This window comes from Talpa occidentalis, unplaced genomic scaffold (assembly GCF_014898055.3).
Source record: "Talpa occidentalis isolate TD23 unplaced genomic scaffold, MPIMG_talOcc4v2.1 talOcc4.6, whole genome shotgun sequence".
NCBI classification, from domain to species: domain Eukaryota; kingdom Metazoa; phylum Chordata; class Mammalia; order Eulipotyphla; family Talpidae; genus Talpa; species Talpa occidentalis.
In genome coordinates, this window is record NW_023604972.1 from 133,805,827 (window position 1) to 133,827,209 (window position 21,383).

Genomic DNA, 21,383 nt, shown 5'->3' on the forward strand with positions numbered 1-21,383 from the left:
CCTGGCAGTCAGTGAAAAACTGTAGGATTTTCTAGTCTCTTTCTTTAAGCTGGGCAGGAATGGAACATGGTTGCTGCCGATGCCTGGCTTTGAGGCCGTGGCCGCACATGCTGACTGCTCCTTCGGAGGGCCGGCTGCCAGGATTCAAGGTTTAAAGTTGACCGAACACGTCAAGAGAACAAAGCCTGAGGGAAAACCAGCTGGGCTGGCAAAACCAAGAGCAGGGTCAGAGAACCCGCCCGCCGCTGGGTGCATGCAGCACAGGGGACAGGCTGTGCCCGTGTCAGCCCACTACTGCAGGAGGTGGCCCAAGAAGCCACGGCACGTGTGTGAACTTTCTCAACACGGTGATTTTTCAGGAGGGGAGGCAGAGTGACTGTTGTGGGGGTGGGGGGGGGATTGATTGCAATGGATTCAGAGAGACAGGATAATCCATGCAGTGAAGAACCGTCCAGAGCTTTGTACTGATCTATTAAATACACCCAGGGAAGCCTGTCTCTCTGTCTGTCTGTCTATGTTAATGAGGACTAATTTTTCCCGGAACAAGACGACCGTGTCAGTCAAAGGGGCAGGGTTTGGTTTGCATTAGAACTTTGCAAGAGTTGCTTGTGGGCTCATAAGATCACCCAGATGGTTACCAGCCCCAGATCTAAGTCTCAGACGTGACGCGGTCCAGCCTCGCCCATCGTGTACAAGCACTAGTTTTATATCTATGGCCAGCGCCTGAACATCTGGCTTTTTTCTCCATTGTTAGAGATGGACTTAGCTATTTATAGTCAGAAATCCATCTTATCTTAAGTCACCTTTCTTTTGCCTCTAATAGATTACTGTAACATGTAATTTACGTCTAAGTGCACAAGGAAGTTTTACGGGACAGCAGGTTAGTAGGCATACATCATAAAGGAGGCATCAGGAGATTTTTGATAAACAATGGGAATGGGGTATAGCCAGGACTGAGAGTCGATGCCCTCAGTGAAGCATTCCCTGCAGTACAGGGCCTTACAAGTATGTTCTTGTAGATATTTAAAACTCCTTATAAATATTTTTTCTAGGTTTTATGCCTTGGAACATGCAAAACTCATGTTTGCATGTGCCTTGGTGGGCACATGTCTGAAGGATACTGTTCAGGAGGGGTGTTAGAAATTTCTGGCCCCATCCCCAAGTCTACGGTGACCCTCTTTGATAGTGTACCCCACCCCGACAGTCGGGAATGGGAAGACCCCATCTGCATTTCTCAGCCTTGCCTGTAAACAGGGGAAGCCGATATACAGACATAACAATCTTGAGCGGAACTTCCAGGAGGGGTGTTTAGGGAGCTCAGCACACACTCATTCTACATTGTGCCTCTTCCTCTTCCCTGCTGCCAGGAGCTTGGAGAAGATGGCTGGAGCTTCAGCAGCCATTGATGACCCTGAGGCAACCTTAAGAATGACAGTCTACCTGCTCAAAAAGGCAAGAGAGAAAGCCAGAAGGACCCGGAGATCCTCTTACAAAGAGAGCTTCCAGCCCAGCCCTGGAAAGCCAGTCTCAAGACTTACTTACACTGGTGGAAAGCAAACCTCTACCTCAAGCTACTGTTTTGGATCTTAAACCAGCAAGACAAAAGGACAGATGGGCTCCCAGTTCTCAGCAAGCTTCCAAGGGATCCTTGTGACACCATTAAGTTTCTGCTACTGAGAATGAATAAATCATCTCAGCAACAATGTGGCAGGGAATCTTTCCCTCGGTGTCCGTTGAACAGACATGTCTGTGGACAAAAGGCCCTCGAGCAACCCTGGGAACAGGTAAGGCAGCCCCTCCTGTGTGGTCTGTGAGACCGGGCCACAGAGGTGCTGGGTTGCCCCGGGGAAACCAGGACACATGGACATTCGCGCTGTGGGTGGCGTCTGGATCACCACGCGCCATGATGAGATGGTGGGTCCTGAGGTGAGGCAGGGAAAGACAAGATGTGCCTAGAAAGTCAAGACATGCTCAAAGAACAAGGGCGCTGCAGAGGAAAGAAGGAGGGGGACACGCACTGGTCAAGTGAGGACAAAACGGAGCCTCCAGTTACAGCCTATGGAACAGACCAGGGTTTCACACATTTGTGCTGGGGTGGGGGAGGGAAGCCCTCGAGGGAGGGAGGCGAGAGAGGAGTGGGAAGGAGGAAATAAGGCCCTTTCTCAGAGCTCTAAGGCCCCCTGAGAAATACAGAAGGAAGAAAGTGCCCAGCAGCAGGCAGCGTCCACTGTCATGTGTGACCCTCAGGAGACGCCGCTGGCCGCGAGCCCGCTGGCCGCTCACCTCGGAGTAGGCCAGGGTGATGTGCTCGTATATGCCCTGGTGGTGGTGGATGGCGTCCTCCAGGTCCTGCAGCTCTGAGGGCAGGTCCACCTCGCCGCACGCCTTGCACCACGAGTCCACGTTGCTCATATACTTGGAAGGTTAGGGAAAAAAAAGACGATTTCTATCAATGGCAATGTATACGGAGGAAGAGAGATGCTTTAACAATGTGGTTTCGAAATTAGAGTGGTTGAGAGAGTCTAAGGACTCTCTGAGTTGAGTCTCCACCTCAAACGAACTGGTGTCAGCTCTCAGATCCCTGGGCTTGGGCCCTGGCTTAGGTTCTGGCAGGGTGGGGGCTGGGCCCAGGAACCTGCATTTTTTAACTTTCCAAAAGCAAATACACACAAGGACTTAAAAGGCAGGTGGAGGCTGCAAAACTCCCGGGGTGCCCAGTGTGCCTAGAGCTGAGGGCGGGGAGGAATCGGGGTCCGCCCACTTGGCGGGAGAACCAGCAGCGTCCCCTCTGCTGACTGCCGTCCAAGACTCACCCGGGTTTTCTCCACTGTCACCCGCACGAACACCCCAGGGTTTCACCAGTAGCTGAGAAACCACGGCCAAATTTCCCAGGGAGAGCCTCTCAAACCCACCACGGTCAGATGCAAAAGGCAAGCAGTCACAGTGCAGTTAAAGAACGTGAATTCAGCGCAGCCCACAGATGCCCCAGTTCCCGAGGGCATTGCCTCTTTTCCTGGGTCCTCGCCCGTCTTCGTGTGAGAAAACACAGAGGGCAACTTTAAAATAGGATAACTGCCCCAACAGACAGGAAGCATGTGGCGATGCTCTCAAATTATGTCTGAGAATCGGGGCTCCCTGGTGGCGCAGGGGTTAAAGACATAGCACTATCAAGCTATCCCCAGCCACTGCAGCCTGAGTTCGATCCCTGGCCAGGGAGCTGACCCACAAGGCGTAGCCGACCTCTCCTGTCTCCTGGCTGCTCCTCTCAGCAGTGTATTTCAGTAGATCTGCCTGTTCTGCTCCCCACTCTGTCTCTGGTGAATCCTCTCACCCTCACACCTCTGGCCTGCACCCCAGTTCTTGTATGCATAAATAAACAAATCTTTAAAAAAAAAAAAAAACTATGTTTGAGAATCACTTCTCAGGTACTTATGATATATGTAAGAACTCAGAAAAATCATCCAAGTAATAATTATTTTAAAAATCCCTTTGTCATTAATGCGGTGGCTCTTGAAGCCAATGCAGATGGCATCCCATGCCACCCGCGAGCAAGCCAACTCTGATGGCTTCAAGCACAGAGGCTGACACCCTCGCCACCTGGTTCTGGTGCTGTCCCCACTCCAGCCGGTCCAAACGGAAGTCTCTGTGAGCTGACCTGACGCCTGTCCACCAACCCCTCTGTGCATGTGACCTCACGGGCAGACTCCTGAGTGTCTCTTGGGTAGCGTATTTTATAAATGTCAATTACTCAGGTGGATGAGTCTCAGTATGCTTGATCTCTGTGCCATCTATCAGCCTCCATCATTGCGTTTAACAGCAATTATTAAATTATTGTAAATGCTTTTCCAACATGAATCGACTGAGGTTAACCATCGTCATTAATAAATCATCAGGTCGTGTCAGCGATGAATTGCTCCCGCACGGGCCACTGCAAACGCGCAGAACAAGGCGGAGCCCAACACGGTGCTCAGGCAAGGCCAACACCTTCTGATGCGACCGAGGAGAACCAGCTTAGTCCGGTCTACTAGGTCACCGCAAACACGAGCGTCAGACTGGTGGGATCCAAGAGGCTGTGCGAACACATTCACTGCCATGCTTGAAGCAACCAGGAAATAGAAACACTGACTTTTACATGTGTAATTTTTTGAGAATAAAGTGGTAGGGGAATCACCTGCATGAAACACACATTTCTAGGTCGCCTTCAGCCGTGTGTTCCCAGGAGCAGCTGTCCCCATGTGGCCGAGGCCAGACCGCCCGCCGCCTGCTCGGGCCTCTGTCCTGCTTTACCTCGTTCGCAGGGCTCCAGCCTCCCCTCGCTGGCTCTGGTGGAATGTCCACCACAGTCCCTTTCTGTCACTTCCAGGGGTTTTCTGGGGGCCCACTACCAATTTCCACACGCAGGTACCCCCACTATGTTACCCCTGTAGGTGACACCCTGGGGCCCCAGCCCTTCCCAGGGAGTGGCCAGAGCACAGAGGCCTGCTCGTGGCGCTGTTCTGCGGAGGGTCCTGCTCGTGTGGGGCTTGTGTGTGCGGGGGCTATACAGACGTCCCCCAAAGATCTGGCCGCTCACGTGGAGGCCCCTGGAGGAGGACCGGGGGTTCCAGGCACTGACCTTCTCGGCCTTCTGGTGGAAAATGGATGACATGTCCAGCAAGGTGCTGCGCTCGTCCAGGGCGGCGGCGAAGGCCTTCCACTCCTGCTCCAGCTGGTTGGCGATCTGCTTGATCTGCTGCGAGGCGTAGTGGCCGGACTCCACCAGGCGACTGGCCACCGACATGATGCGGTTGATGTTCACATACACGTTCTGCGGAGCACAGGGGAGGCTGGTCAGAGGCCGGCGCCTGGAGGGTCCCAAGCCCGCCCTGATGCCTAGGGCCTTCACGGCAGAGCCGCCGGCGTGTGACCTCGCACTCTGGCCACCTGGAGGCCCTCGTGACCTCTAAGTATTGGTTTCGATTTCTGTTCTTACAACTGTGACGTGACAAATCCTCTGCCTGGAGGGCCCACAGTGGTCACACCCATAAGCGGGCGCCCAAATGCTGTCAACTCTCCCTGGGCTGCCACGCGGGCAAGGAGCAGGGTAACCCCAGACTGGCAGCTGGAGCCAGAGGTCACAGAGCGTGTGCTGTGAGCCAAAGGCCCAGGTGTGAGAACTAGCTCTCCCCTCCAGATAAACTCCAGACTTCTCTTTGGTATCCATAGAAAACCTGTAAGTGGAGCTACTTTGTCCAAAGACCATGAATTGGGGCAGAAACAGGACAATGCTGTGCTTAAATCTGAAATCAAGCTTTTCTCCTACTGAAACGCAGACCTCCTGGTCCACCAGCTTATGTCAAACAAGGGAGCAGAAGGACGCAGGTCTTGGTGGTGGGTGTGATGTGGGGGCAGCACCCAAGGGGGAGCTTCTGCCTCTAAAACAAACAACGAGGCAAACCACTGTCACCTCAATTAAATATGCAACAGTTGCATGAAAAACCAATCTGATAACAGAGTGAGCATAAACGCTGGTATTCCTTAACATGCCTCCCTGAAAGACTGTCAGCTTTGCATATGAAATGTTTTCATTTCCTTTGTCAAAAAGGTTTAAAACACTGACACTGACACAGGAAAGGGCTGAGGGTTAACAGGCCCCTGCACACATGCCAGGAGGGCACAGGCAAGCACTGGAGGAGAAGCGGACGGAGGGTTGGAAAGGGTGGTCCCATGTGGGGTGTGCCCTGAGGTGGTGCGGGTTGGCGGGCTCGGGGGTGGTGTGGGGAGGCCAGCCTCGAGAACCTGGACACTCGCTGCCCCTGCGGCCTTCCTGGGGACCTTGTAGGCTCCTTGGAGGCACAATGAGGAGCCAGCACCAATGCCTGTGTTGAACTGGCCAGGGTGTCGGTGCAGGTGCCACCGGTCTGTCCATCTGCTCATTTGCCTTGTTTAAAACTTATGAGATATGAGGCACAACCGTGGGCAGCAGCTGTGCTAGGAGGGTCCTCTGGGGCCCTGCAGCCACCAGGCAGAGCCAGGACACCTGTGCTGACACCCTCTCGAACCCCTGGGCGCACAGGCCCGACCCTCCGCCTCTTACCATGCAGTTCATGGCGAAATGGCTGTGCTGTGTCTGCAGCTCCATGGCGTGTGGGTGGCTGGTCCCGATCTCGGTGTAGCTGTTCAGAAACAGGCCCTTGTTGTGTGTGATCCAGTCAAACATCTACCGGGACAAAGAAAAAAGATAACCTGAATCACTCCCGAGGGGTAAGTGGCTGCCAGGCCCCGGGGCTCGGGGTGGGGGGCAGGCGCCTGGGCAGGGGCAGCTGAACTTCTGAGTGGTCTGCAGGGTCTATGGGGTAATCTCGTCTCCGCCCCTCTGGCACGATAGGTGGACAGAGAGGAGTGTTCGTGTTCTCCGGGCTGTTCGTATTCTCGCCTCCTGCCTCTCAGTCTCTCCTCCTGTGATTCTGAACTGACCACACTGCTCCTCAACGCAAGCCCCGGGAGGTGAATCTGAGACCTGGTGGTCTCTGCACGGGGCCTGCTTATGCCCTCAGATTACTGGCAGCGGTGCTGGCAAGGTTTTTTAGTGCAAAAGTATATTTGAAAACAATAAAGCAAAAACCTGTGCAAATGCAATCATTAAATTTACTGTAAAATATAAAGAACTTAGGGAAGAAATCGAAAGGCATCCCTCCCAAGGTTCAACAGAGATGCCACCTGTCCATTAAGATGTTCACAGGAAACACTGAAGGAGAAAGAATGACTATCAACTAGCACAGTGCTGCGACTTGGAACCCCAGAGGGCGTCACCGGCGCGGTGGCTGGGGGAGGCCTGCAGTGTCCTTGGAGGCACCACTGAACCAGAGCACGAAGCAGGCTCGACGACCGCTCCCGGGCAGAGCACTAGGCTGTCGCCTCTTGAAAGGCCCTTTCAAATCCAGTATTTATATCCACGAAATAAACCTACTGAACTGGAACTAAGAGGGACAAGTCCACCCACGTTCATGGCTGGACCCCCTTCCCACAGGTAAGGCTGCTTTCCACGTTGCTAAGACCGAGTGAGCCCATAACCCACAAGAACACACTCTGGCCAGTGGGTCTGTCTGGAGCATGAGAATCAAACACAAGCCCCGAGTAATCACAGCTGCATTTCCCAGAAACTATTTAACACATCGCAGCACACTCAGTATCACATCTGAATGGCGGTCTGTCCCCGGCTTGGCCTGAGCGGAAGAGTAGTTACTAGCAGCACGTACACACGATTATTACCTTCGATAACAATCCTGTAAAATTCTCAGCCTTTTAACAGATAGTATCATCTTCAATTATCTTACAGGCATCCTATCTTTTTCCTCTCTCTTCCCCATTGAGCTGCTGCTGGCGCAGTATCAGTTATTAGGGGTTTTCTCTCAGCACCGGCAACCAGATCCCACGAAAGTGCCACTTAGAGGCCTGGCGAGCCAGGCGAGGGCCCTGCTAAGTCACCATCTCTACACCATGCCGCAAGCCCAGCAGGTAAAACTGGGGGGTCACTGTGGGTCTCTAAGTCACACAGTGGGGCGGGCCCACCTCTCCCAAACTCTCCGTCCCACCAAACAGCCCGGGCTACCAGTCCCCACGCCCAGGAGGCCCCCCCCTTTTACCTTCTCAGCATCCTGTTCAAACAGCCGCAGCTGGAAGCACTGGTCCAGCTTGAGCTTCCTCACGTGCCACATCTGGTGCAGGTGCTGCCGCGTCGAGTGCAGCCGGTCTAGCATGGCGGACACCTTGGGCAGGAGGGTCTGCAGGTCCGCGTTGCCCGAGCCCGAGTTCTTTTTGGGGAAGCTGTCGCTGCTCTGGATTCTCTGCAGCAGCTTCTGTCCCTCTAAATCCAAGTCCTCGATGGGGGCCTTAATCACCTTCTTCTTCAGCTGGGAATGTTCTTCGATCATGTTCCGGGCCCCCTCCAAGTCCTGGGGCAGCTCCTTCTTGGCCAGGATGTCCTGCAGCTCCTCCAGCCGAGACAGCATGTGGGTGGCGTTGCTGATGTAGTCTTCAAAAGCCACCCTGATTTCGATCCACTCCTCGTGGTTGTATTCCAGACAGCCATCGAACTCGGGGGTGAGCTGAGAAGGATCAACTACTTTGGTAAGGCCTTCTAAAGAGACCATATTTGTCTTAAGGGGAAGAAAAATCACATATGAGAAGATGAACCCTGTCCACGTGGTCTTATCATCATGCAACTTGCAGTGCTTAGTCCTAAATTTTCACTCTTAAAGCAAAGCATCTACATATAGAAAACATAACCTACCTTGACCTGGTCTCATAAAAATCAAGATGAAAGAAGCTTTACGAGTACAGGCAGTAAAAGAGAAATCCACTGGAGACACATGCATAGTAGTCGAAATAGCTAACATGATAGAACCATCATTCACAAGCACTAAAGAGACTGAGCTTTCTTCCCTAAGGTGTGGAAACGAACCTAGTACGTCAGGTCCCCTAGCTGAGAGCCCTTCAACCCTCAAGCCCAGAACAGAGGATGCAGACACGCCACGTGTGTGAGTGTGTTCCTCCTCGTCCACGCCACGCGCCACCTCTCTCTCCGCAGAGAACTCCGCAGAGGCTTCGACTACCTGCAGTCCAGCCAGTGCCTTGCTCGTGGGCTTCAAAAACCCTGGCAAGCGTCACTCCCTCTCGGGACACCTATTTCCGAGCTGCTTATTAAATGGTAAATGTGGCTTTTACCAGACCGCCCCCCTCACCCCTGATCCTGCATCTTGTCCTACCTCCACCGCCCAGCAGGGGGCAGGTGATAAGCCAGGACTTTTTAAGACCTCAGACAACACACAAGGGTTCGCAAGCAAGCTGGCAGAAGCTCTTTTCACAAAGCTGGAAAGGGCCTGCTCACTCACTGCAAAAATACGCCATGATTCCAGCAGAACGTACGATACAGAATCTGTCCTAACCCCAATCTAACGGAGACCAAGCTGTGTTCACTCGGACCTCAGCAAGATTCTCAACTTCGCCTTACCCGAAGGGTCAGTGTCAGCGCTACAGACACCTCAAGGAAGACTGGGGTGGGGGGCAATGAGGGAGGTGAGATTTGTGCCTAGAACTTAGAGAGAAAACGGGAAGGCAGGTGGGCCCCACCTCTGTCCCCAACAGCCTTAGAGAAGCCGCAGGTGTGCGGCTGGCGTGTGGACACAGAAGGCGGCCAGGCCACAGAGTGGCCCAGCCCAGGACATGGACCGTTGCTGTAGGCCTCTCGCTGCTTCATTTCCCAGACTTTTGACAGCCTCCTCGGAGGCGATCAGCCCAGAGGGAGGCTGGCAACAGGGCACAGGCAGCAAGTTCAACCGAAACCTGAGCCAGCTAACTGCAAAGGGCCGGGGAGACCTGGGAATCGGACGGGTGAACACACCGTGCGTATCAAGCTGACCCATCTAGCTGCTGCTGGGACATGCACAGATCAACACAGTGGCTTTCCGTTCTGTGGCAAGAGACTGACGCCCAGCAAAGTGTCCTCCAAAGCCACTTCTCACTGTGTCTGAGGACAAGGGCTTACGCCGGTTTCCTCTTGCACCGCAATCTCTTCAGTGCAGTTTCAAATTCAAATTAAATTCAGATTAAAAACTCAGCGCTGTGGAGATTTTACAATGCAAGTCATAGACACTTGAAGTGTAACATGTAACAGAAAGCTTACTTACTTAGGTGTGACATGCGGGATACTATTATTGTTATTTACCCTCAAATACATAAATACACTCACTGAAACCTCAGGTTTGGGCAAAGGTGCTAGAAGAACCAATCTAGTCAATCAAAAATAGTTATAATTTACTATTAGGAACCATTCAGGTTTTATTAGGACTCCGGCTCCGGTTCCAAGCAGGCCAGAATACGGCCTCCCCACAGCCTTGTCACTAAGCCCACCGGCGGCAGCGGAAAGGAAGCCAGCAGTTGAGGTATGTTCGCACGTTGTCTGAAAGCAACCTCAGGTGCTAGCTGCATTGCTTGGATTTAAAGGCTCTCCCCCTTGGCACATGAAATGCAGGCCAGACCACAGGGTGCGCTCTCAGCCGCCTCCTAGCTTTCCCTCGGGAATTCTCAGGTGGGGCGTTTCTCCCTCATTTCCAAGGCTGAGGCCACGGCAGTGACTGAACAGAGCGGGCTCCTCTGTGTGAGGCAGGGGCCTGACCCCTCAGCAGCCCACGGCTGCAAACCAAGAGAAGGAGTCCCAAACCCCCTTGGGGCAAGACAACCCCGGTTCACCCACCCACACCTAACATCAGGACTTCAGCACCGCCTGCATGGCCGCCGCGCCCCCCGGGAATAAGCCCCTGGACATGCAGTCTGGTCGCCAGGGACATTACCTCAAATTCGAATTTAGAACTGCCGAAGTTAGTCCTCTGTTTCTGCCAGAAGTTGTCGGGCTTGATGATGAGGGCCACGTGGATGCAGCAGGGGAAGGACTCCTGCAGGATCTTCAGCAGGGGCTTGATGGAGTCCCACTTGGACCCGCGCATGTCCACGATGACCGTGAAGCCGCGCTTGCACACCTCCTCACTGCGGACAGAGAACCGGCGTCAGCCGCGCGCTGCTGCCGCTGTCTCCGCGGCCTGTCCCTCCCGCCTCCAGGCTGTGTCCTGCGGGGGCAGGGGGCGAGAAGGCGCCCCTCCACCCATCCCTGCTATGCTCCCCAAGACTGAGGGCCCGCCCTCCCGTGGGGAAAGAGCAGGTGATTTACACCTGCACCGAGGAGCAAGCAGCGCTGTGAAGGGTCTCTCTGAAAACTTCTAAATGCTAATTTTGTGTCCAGACATTTGCATCTTGTCTTTCTTTTGAAGGAACGTCATTATAACCCAAGTTTCCGGCGTGCACTGTTGCGAATCTGTGTGCATCTACTCCACGGAGGCCGCGCTGAAAGCCCACCTCTGTCCTCAACATTAACCCTTTGCCCGACGTCCCCCTCTGCCCCTTCCTTTGGGTCACTGCTGATCAATCTGGGGGTGCACTTGTTGTGCACTTGTTCACCTGCCTGTCTTCCCCATGTGCACATGTGAGTGGCACCGTGGCTCATCCTTCGTGTCTTACCTGGTGCACGCACTTGGGGAGCTCTACGTGGAGACAGACTCCAAGAGTGACCTCAACATCGAGTGCAAAGCCCATGGTGGAGTGTCACGGCCCTGGGACACAGGTCACCCCTGGGACCACCGCCGTGACCGCCACCGCACCCCAGGCAGCAACAGGTTCCGTGCGTGCCGCTTGCCTAGACCTATCTCAGTGGTTCGCCAAGTGTCCCGCCCTCCAAGGGGTCTTGGTGTACCCTGCGGGGTGCACAGGCAGAGCTATTCCCAGAGTAAAACCAAGGCCTTTCACCAGGCTCTCTTGAGGGAGCAGAGGTGGCAGGTGACACCACTCTGGGCAGTGCTCGGTGGTAGCACTGTCCTCTGCTCACCCATTCTTAAGAGGTCAGTTTCTCTTAAGAATGTCTTTGGTGAAGCAGTGACAATGATGAGCTTGATGAACGCCCAGTTGAGCACCTGTGGTGTGTGCACACTTCTGCACGCACACAGGTCAGAGCCACACGGGTGTGGTCATGCCTTCAGGGCTGCAGGCAAAGCTCTGGCCCAGGGTCTCAGGGCTTCACACCTGGGGACAGCCCTGGAGGGCACCATCACCAGGTGCGCCACCCATCCTGCAGCTGCGGGAAGGTCTGGGAGATACCTAAGGCCTGGTGAGCACCCAACGAGGGCTGCAGGCTTGCACCTAGGTGAACGCACCAGGCCTGGGGGAGATAGTGGGCACTCTGCCTCAAGGAATCTCCCTGAGAAACCTAAGTCAGCTGAGAAAGCTAGCTGCTGCCCCTGGGAGTCCTAACTCAGACTCGCAGTCAATTTCACAAACGCAGCCCTCCCTTGCACAGGCCCAGCCCAGGCTCCCATGCTGCTGCACCCCTGTCCACAGGCTCCCTCCCTTCCAAACCCACATGGTGCTCCCCAGACACGCAGGCTGGGACCACACAGCGGGAGGGAGGCCGAGTGGACGGCACCTCGGGCCTGGGGCGGGTGTTGAGGGGCTTGAGAAGGGCTGAACTTCAGAGAGCAAGTGAAACCACAGAGGAGGTTCCTGAACAGAACTGAGCCTGACAGGACACGCACTCAGATCCCATCAGGCTCCGCAGGCCGACACCACCCCCCTAGCCCAGGCCACGCTGGGGCAGCCCTCGCAGACACAAGCCAGCAGGGCTAACGAAGACGCTAGCTCCTCACAGACCGAGCCCAGCAACCGCTCCTGGCCCACGGCCCTGGGCGACGAGGCCCGGCCTGTCGGTGCTGCACTCCAGTGTCCACACTACACACCCCCTGTCTCTAGCAGACGCTCTCCTCTGATTGAACAGTGGCTCCCAAAGTTGACAACCCGGCTTGTTAGCTGGTAAAGATTTTTAATGACCCCAAACTTCATTCTGTAAATCAGCAGAATCCTTTAAAAGAACCAAAGCTCAGCGTGAAGACAGGGCCGCACAATCAGGAACACGCCCGCTTCTGCCTCCAGCTCCAAGTCTCAGTGAGGATGCTGCGCTGCACCCCGACTTCCTAGCCCGTGGGCTCCCAACCAGCGTCACCCCAAAGTCCTTCACTCAAAGCACACCTTCTCGGCACTGCACCCAGGAATGCCGGGCACGCGCAGAGAGGTCACACCAGGGAAATACGGAGGATTTCTTTCCATCAGCTCTTTTCTAGAAAGCACAGCGCCGCCTCCCCAGAAACAGCGAGAAAAGCCGCACGCCCAGCGCCGGGACTTACCTGGGGATACAGGCGAGGTAGGAAATGAGCCTCCGGAGGTCCTCCTGCCGTATTCTGTCGTGGTTGCTGCGGGCTGGGAACGTAAGGATGGGGCCTCCACGCTTGTCTCTGCCGCCTGGAACGCACACAGGACGCTGAGCCGCGCGGGCACACGGCGCCTCGCGCACGGGCCCCGCCTCCTTCCCCGCTCCAGGGCGTCCGAGGGCTGCATCCACCGAGGCAGGGCAGGGGGCCGGCTGTTGCCTCCCACACCTTCCCGCCTTTCACTAGTCTTATGTTTGCAGAGGAAAGAAAGTCTCCGTGTCCCGTGGCTCCCTGGCCTACACAACCACCTCCTCCCGCCCCCACGCTCCCCTCTGCCCACGTGCTTCTCTCCCTGCTCTTCCCTCCCCTGCATTCTGCGCGCTCTCCCGTGCCACAACTGGTGGGTTCCAAGGCTGGCAAGGAAAGAGACAGGCGTGGGCTTCAAACCTCACCTGACGACAAGTAGCTGTAGGCCGGGACCCGGGCAGGCTGACCCCAGGTGGGGTTCTAGGTGGCTGGCATGGCTCCCTCCCTGCCTCCCTCCCTCCCGATCTCTCTCTCCCTCCCTCACACACACACACACACAGGGAGCGGGGAGAGGAGAGGCATGCAAGTATTTTAAAGCAGAACTAAATTAGCTCAAGCACTTTAGAAAAACTCATGGCGCACTAACAGTAATGTCAGCGGCCGGCCCCTGACAGGCAGAGAGAGTTCTCATTAAACACACACGATCCTGATGAAGCCGGCTGGGTTCGCCGAACACGGTGGTGAAACGACGGGGTTTTCAGGGAAAAACCCCAGGGAGAAACGCCCTGCCCTGGAGCGGGCCCTGGGTGGCCGCACCCTCTGCCCCCACCCGCCTGGCAGCAGGAGGCCTCGGCGTACAAGTCACAGGTGAGCCGCCCGGTCTCACCTTAGTGACCCACCAGGAGGCAGAGGTGAACTTAAACGCAAGCCCAACCCAGAAAACTGGTTTCCTTTCTTTCAGAAAAGCTCGTGCACAGCAGGGGAGGGCACGGTTTACAAGGCGGGCTTCCCCGCCTCCCGGGTGACCGCGCACTCACGCTAACTCCAGGGGTGATCGCTGAGGGACCCGTGTGTGCGCCTGGCCGCGGTCCAGGAGTGGCCGAGGGCTCACAAACTCAGGTGTGACACGGGAGCCTCGCCCAGGCGTGGGGACTGGGCCTTGACTGCGCCCCCGGAGAGGCGGACCATCCTGCTCTGTGACGAAAGATGCTGACACAGACACGGGCCCACGCCAGCACCTCCCCTGGGCCCTGAAAGAACTTGGATAATTCTTCAAACGGGAGGATGCGTTTCTCTCTAAGGTAGTAAAGTGTCAGAAGGACAACCACAGGGCGGGCTGAGGCCTTTTTCTGAAGGAAGGTGCTGGCGCGGGTGAGCGGGGCTGGGTAGGTGGCCGAGTGGCATCCCTGAGCACCTGCTAACGTCTGCCTCATCCCCTGGACTCCTCTTGTCCCCAGTACATGACAGGCAACACTTTGGAGATTTTTCACTTCCAAACAGCATTCATTTTTCTCCCCCAAAATCAATCTCCTTGATCGAAATGTTAACCATTCACACCACAGCTGGAGTTTTAAAAAATGGAAGTGCTATTTGGATGGAGACATCCGCTCCGCTTTGGGAAAAGAGAAGACTGGCATCCAGCGTTTGTCTGGACCACCATCCTGAACTTTTGAGATACAGTGTAAGGCAAGAGGCAGCAGGGGGACAGCGGAACGGGAGCCGCGTTCGATCCTCCTCCCTCGGGGGTCACCGGATCTCCCAAGGCAAGCACGGTGTGTTCTGCCACAGGGTGGAAAGTGGATCCAAAATCTGCCCCTCAAAGAAACAAAGCAAAGGACCAGAAACCAGGGCAAACCAAAACAAGCCCTTGAAACCTGACTGCAGAATTGAGGAGGGAGGGGGCAGGGGGCCCAACAGACGACAGTGAGGACACTGGGCGTCTTGGTGGGGGGTGTGGGGGAGCTGGAGAGGACTCCATGGTGGGCCTCAGGGAGGCCCCTGGCCTCGGGGCGCGGGGTAGACAGGACAGGAGGCCCTCCCTCTGCGGGGGTGGCGGAACTCAGACCAGGTCGCAGCACAGCAGCAGAGGCTGGGCAAGGAGCCCACATTCCTGTCAACACCCCCATTTGCAAAAGAGAATGTTCACCTTGCCCCACAAAGTGCTCTTCTACAAAAGTAACCCAAATGCGGTTCGCAGGCAGCTGACCCAGTAAACAAGGGGCACACTGCAGCGTCAGAGGCGGCTGTGAAAGGAGAGTCCCAGGGACAGAGACCCCACCCCCTGATGCTGGAACCTGCCGTGCTGGGGAGAGGGGCCTCAGGGTGGGGCGGGAGCCACACAAGGTGAGCCTGACACCTCTGTGTCTGAGCAGCGGGCAGCAGTGCTGAGGTCCGTGGATCCAGGGGCCACTCTGAAACGTCCCCTTGGCCAAACTGGGGAAGTGTCTCTTAGTAAGCGAAAAACAATGTGCAATGAATTGAAGCACAACAAATATATTTAATACCATGAGTTCAAAATGATACTGGTAAGACTTCAATTTTTTTTTATTAGCCTGGGATTCAGTGAGGATCAGCATCAAACACCCCTCTCTTCCTATCTCCAAAGAAGAGACAACCAGAGACTCCCCTGTAGAACGACCCAGCACCACCCACTGACGACTCCGTCAAGTTCACACTAAGGCTCCACGATCCTCGAGATGCAGCTCCTAGTTTGCAAGAAATACAGGGGAGCTGCTACGTGTTAATGACCACCATGCATGCAGCCCGCAAGCTCTGAAATGTGGGGAAAACTCCTGTTTTCCTCACCTAATAAAATTAAGGGGATAAGACAAAAAGAAAAACAACGAGCAAGAAACTACAGCCCAGACGAAGCGTCAGCCCCGGACCTTCGGGCTACAGCACCGCACACCCCGTAAAGGAAAGCATGAGCCACGCAGGGAAATGTGACTCTCGACTCATTTTTAGCTCTGTTAAGGGTACTGAGGCTTTTTTAAAGCTTTTTAAGGAACACGGATGAGACCAAATGACAGCGGTGAGCCATGGGTTTGCGGAAATTCATTATACTATTCTCTCACCTTTGGGGTGTTGAAATGCCCCATGATAAGACGCCTAGGCAGAAAGTGCTCTTGACTCTGGTCTGTCTGGTCTGTGCGTTCCTTGAAAGCTCAGACCCTAGTGCACAGGAACTCCGTGGAGTGGGGGACCCTCCATGTAAGATGCACACACTCCGAGGACGGTCAGTGTACACGCTACACTAAATATGCGTGCTACAATAAATACATACGCTACTTTAAACATCTAAAATATTAAATGTAAACGACAAGAGCCCCTTCTGACTGGTCATACAGCCCCATTTAACTCACCCTCTAAGGGGAGGAAGTAGGATTTTTCTGCCTTAAGTGCTATGAGAGTAACTTTTTAGAACACTTAGAAATAGACTGAGAATCAGAAATTCAAGTTCCAGGAGTTTTCTTTGGTGTTTAACAAGCTCTCCTGGACTCACTGATCTTTTGGCTTGCTTTCTAAAATCCCAACAATTTCACTTTGAATGAATCTACTAAAAGTCATTCACATGCACAACATTTACAAAGGAGCCATCACAGCTAATAACATTTTTTTTAAATGAGGTCAGAGCTAAAATAGACGGGTGACTGCCAGAGCTGGGGGGTGGGGGCTGGGGTGGGGTTCTTGGGAGAGGAAGAAAACGTCCTGGAAGGAGACAGCAGTGACGGCTGCAATGTTAAAATCCACCGAATATACACTTGAAAGGGGTGGATTTTATAGTGTGTGAATTGTATCTCACTTTCAAATAAGGGAGAGAAACGAGGTTGGAAGTAAAAAATTTTATCTGAACAGATTCGCTGTGTCGGGTTACCTGCAGAAGTAATCGTCTGCTTTTAATTATCTGATTTTGTTCTTTTTCTCTTCCTACAGGCACTGAAGTTAAGCCTGGTGTCACGGCGATGACCGCAGAACCGCGTGCCTGCCGGGCGTCAATCAGGAAGTGTGAGCACCACCCGGTGGCACCGAGGACCACTCTGCTGTGCGCGGGAGGGCAGGACAGGGTGAGGGGTAAAGCTGCTCCTTCACGGCCACCAGCTCCAAACCCGAAACCGGTGAGCGCGCGGAAGCAGCCGCTGACACTTACAAGTCAAGTCTTTTTATTCACTCACTTTAAATTCCACCTGTAACCTGCAAAGTCAGGAACTTACAACTGGGAGTTCGTGGTATGTGACTTGTCAGTAAATGATGGGGAAGGAGCTAATGCTACTTTTAAAAAGCACATAACAAGCCAAGAGTTGTTGGTTGGTTGGTTGGTTTTTTTCCCCCCATTTTTTAACCACCTTCTTCTTTTCCTGAGCTCCTTTCTCTTCCAGTAACCTCCCAAATGCATTATAATCACATTTACTTCAGCAAAACCAACCAACAGAGCTCAGCAGGGGGCACAAAACTACCGCAGCAGGTACACGGGACGGCTGCCTAAAGAGACACGTTCCACTCACTGCGGATGCACAAAACACACAAAAGCAAAGCACAGTGCTACAAATTGAAAATGTGTCAAGGAGACCTCAGAAGAGCACGGAAGACCTGTCGGAGACAGATAAACACTTACCTGGGGAAACACACCCAGGGAGGCTGCGCAAAGCATGTGAGGCTACAGATTTGCCTCCTGCCACCCCGGGCAGAAAAGCTCTGCAGCCCTGCTTGGGAACGAGAGACTCTGGCCGTGCAGACACGGCACCCGATGACCCAATGGCTGTTTTGTTCATGTGGGGGGGGGGGGGCCGCCCTGGAAGAGGCAACCCCCCAAAACCCTCCAGCTGGCCCTCCATGAGCAGACAGAGGCCGAGTGCCCAGGATTCGGATGCCCCGCTGCAAGGAGGGCGGGGTCTGCAGGGGAGCGGAGGGCCCCGGTAGAGCTCACAGGGCTTGCAGCCTCCATGGCGGGGGATCTCGGGCCCCCAGGACCAGGTGCAAGAAACAGGGGTGAGGAAACCAGATACATCTGCACACAGCCACAGTCCCACCACCCTTGCTGAGATGATGGACCTAGACCCAGCTGTTCCAGCCCACTGACGGGGCCAGCAGGCACGTTTGTGAAGGAGAGACCCTATTTCCACCCCCAATGCGACCTGGGGTCGCAGCAGCTAGAAGAAAATGCTCTGGCTCCTCATCTCTCAGGGAAATGCGCTAAGAGTTAAGCAGTTAAAACTCCAGTGAAGTGCTAACACTTTCAGGCATGTGGCAGGCGAGCTAGTTTGGTGTTTTGGTCTCTGATGACTGTTCCAGAAGCAGTCGGAGGAACGAAAGAGCAGATTAGAAGGTTATGCGTTACCTGAAAGGTAGGCCACTTTTTCCTTTAAAATTGGCAAAACATCCATTGCTTTCATGTCATCGTTTTTTCGAAACCCTGAAACACAGAAAAGGAAAATGGCGTGAGGAGGTTGCTAGCCGTTCTCTCCCACATCACACCCACTAAATCCACGTCAGAAATGTCCTCATTTGAAAGCATTCGGGGGTCTGTGAGGGAAAGTCTCGGACTGCAGAAATAGCTTCCATTTTCGAGAAGAACGGCGTGCATGCAGACCCAGGGGCTCGTGTGCCGAGCAGACTCTCGGCCATTCCTACCTGTAAGGATCCCACCCCAGAAAGACTGGGCATGAAGTCAGTCTTGATCATTTAAAAAATCTTTGTTTTGGGCTTGCATAGATTAATGCAGACCCCGGCCACACAGCAATTTTGCTTTTTAAAAACTGTGATTTGAGACTCACTCCTCTAGGGGGAGCGCAAGACCTCGTCCTATACCAGACTTGATGTGTCTGGTTAAAAATAACAGCAGCAGGGAGGAGAGGGGATTAAAAATAGCAGGGAACTGGCTTGCAGCTCCCCCCCTGGCTCTGCCCTGCCAGGCTTTCTGGGTCATGACCCCTGAAGGAATCTCACTGGCAAATGCAGGATGGCCCCATGCCACCTGCTTCAGAGGGGAACCCTCTTGCACGGCAAACCAACTCCCCCCCATTCCAAGCAACCCAACATCTTGAGAAGCCAAGTGGAAATAAGCGTGGAAAAGCAATGTGCATTGGGCCACTGAGGCCAAGCCACATCCACCGACACAAAAGGGATTCTTGCAGCCCAAACACGTCCGGCCCAGCTCAAGGGCGAATGCCCACTTGGGAGCTTGGGGTCAGAAACGTGCATCCTCCTAACGCCACCGGATATTTCCCTTGGCGGGGCCTCAGAGGGGTCATCTAGGTTCAGGATGCGGTGACACTCATCCACACAATCAAGTAACGCTCGTCAGCAGAACTCGCTGGAAATAATAAGCCACGGCCACCCCCACTCTCCTTTTCTGCATGTTTTTGGCCCAAAGAGCACAACTAAGCACCCACAACGTGAGGTACGACAATAGGGGGGATAGGCGTGGAATCTGAGAGCAAGCCCAGTGCCAGAAGCAGCAAGGGAGCTCCTGAATAGCTGCCACGGGGCAGCCCTGGCCCAGGTGAGATCCACAAACACCAAACTCAAGGCCGTGGGTGCACCCAATGCAGGGGGGACACTAGGAAAGGGGGGTGACCCAGGACAAAGGTCCCCCCCTAGTGGCGCCACATGGAGCTGCCTAAGCAAGAACCAGAACCCAGCCTGGGGAGGCCCCACCAGTGACACTGAGAGGGGGGAGTCACGGCCAGAAAGGATGGCCCAGGTCCCTTGCTGTTCCCGGAGCCTGGTGCAGGGCCTGCTCCCAGGTAAGGATAAAGGTGTGAGCTACAGTGGTGGTGAAGGGGGCAAGTGGCAGGCTGAGCCAAGCAGCCACACCAGAGGCTATGTTAGGGGGAAAAGGATGTCCTAAAGCTAATCCCATACAGGCTTTGTGGACTCCACCCCCACTCCAGGCCAAAGCCAAAGACACTGGGAGAGACAAATCCCGTCACCAGCAAAGGGACCGTGGCTGGAACCTGAGGGTGGGGTTAAACAGCCAGGTTGGTATAAAACCAGACACGTGGGCTTTGGAGGTTTTCCCCTTTTTTTGGCTCGCCGCCAGCTTGAAGCTCAGGCAGCTCTTGGAGTGCCTTTGGGGTTTCCAGGTCAGCGGATCGGGTAGGACGCATTAAAGACTTTATTTCCTGATTTTCTCCCTGAGTTGTACATTGCCTCAATTCCCTTATAAATAAACCTTTTATTAACCTTTTGTGTGTGCCTGTAGTGGAGTATTAATAAGTCCCTTTTATACGCGCAGGTGAGGACCCACAGCCAGGCAACCCGTTTTGTATCGGGGCTGCTCCGTAACAGCTAGATCGCACAGCAAATGACAGCACCAACGCCTTCAGGAGAGTATAACAGAACCAGCGTCCACGCATCGCATTCACGCTGCACAGAACCAGTGCACAGACCGGTGTTTACATGTTTTAAACAAAGTGTTCCTGTCCTCAGGACACCCATTTGTGTACCCAGAGCCATGACACAGACATCGCCGGAGATCTGGGCGAAGACCACATCCTGACGAGGACCCATAGAGAAGGAGGCTTGGAGGCACAGTCCAGCCAGTCGGAAAGGGGCCAGGATACAGGCTCCGATCACCAGGCCATGCTGCTTTCCAGCAGACACGCTGGTGCTGGCATCCCACCAAGCTTTTACAATAGTGGCTATTGATAACAGAAGCTCCATCTGAGCCAAGAGTCCCAAAACGTCATCCTTAGGCTACTGCAAAACTCCTGAATGGAGGCCACCCCATCCCAGCCACTTGCTGCCAGTAAGGCAATTTCCGGACAGCGTCTGCAAAGATTGATCACATCCCGAGTCTATCCAAGGTGGACGCAGAGGACGGCGGAGCAGACGCAAAGAAAGAGGAGCAGGCGCCGGGGCAGGCTGCAAGGAGACAGGCTTATAATCACCAGCAGAACAGGGGGCAGTGGCAAAGCTGTCCACGCAGCACTAAGGGCTGTTGGGCCCCAGTGAGTGAGGTGGACCAGAAAACACCAGGAGGCTAGGAGGCCTGGCTGCAGACTCCGATCCACACGGATCTGAAAACAAGCTCCCTCTTCTACTGCCACCAGGTCAGAAACCTCATGCCTCTGCTGTGTCACCTGTGCCCACCGGCACCCCAGCCAGGACCCGGCTCGGCACTGGGTGTCCCAGCTGCTGCCCTGGGCTCCCTGCTGCGGAAGCAATACCCCCTCCACAAGCTCCCACTGCTGGCACCTCAAAGAAGGCCTGCAGGCCCGAGACAAGAATTCCTCAGCATTCCTGACAGTTTCTGCCGGCACTCTGAGCCACACCTGCTGGGTCGCATCCTGGATGGCGTGGATGGCGGAAGCTGGAGCCGCCACGGCCTAGGCCGCCCCACGGGAAGAGCAGCTGATGTGCAAACAGGATAAAGGGCACGGAATGTGACCCTGAAAACCTCCATCGCCGAGGCCGCTGCTGGTCAGAGACTCACTCCCCGGAACTGATCTCGGCTTCCTCGAGCTGCACCAGAGCCTCTCGGGTGCTCACGGTCTCCCCTAAAGTAGACTCCGCCTTTCTAAGGAGGAAGGACACATGACTCACTGCTAAACCAGCGTGGAAACGCGT

General features: G+C 54.6%; 1 protein-coding gene across 1 annotated transcript in view; it reads right to left on the reverse strand.

Moving 5' to 3' along the window:
• TRIO (trio Rho guanine nucleotide exchange factor) overlaps positions 1-21,383 on the reverse strand; it is a 245,181-nt gene that overhangs the window by 134,538 nt on the left and 89,260 nt on the right. Inside the window, exons 2-8 of the mRNA XM_037529214.2 lie at positions 18,151-18,225; positions 12,765-12,879; positions 10,332-10,524; positions 7,626-8,138; positions 6,077-6,199; positions 4,616-4,807; positions 2,284-2,415 (exon numbers count right to left, since the gene is read on the reverse strand). Coding sequence (XP_037385111.1) covers positions 2,284-2,415; positions 4,616-4,807; positions 6,077-6,199; positions 7,626-8,138; positions 10,332-10,524; positions 12,765-12,879; positions 18,151-18,225 — 1,343 coding nt within the window. The remainder of the gene's footprint in view (positions 1-2,283; positions 2,416-4,615; positions 4,808-6,076; positions 6,200-7,625; positions 8,139-10,331; positions 10,525-12,764; positions 12,880-18,150; positions 18,226-21,383) is intronic.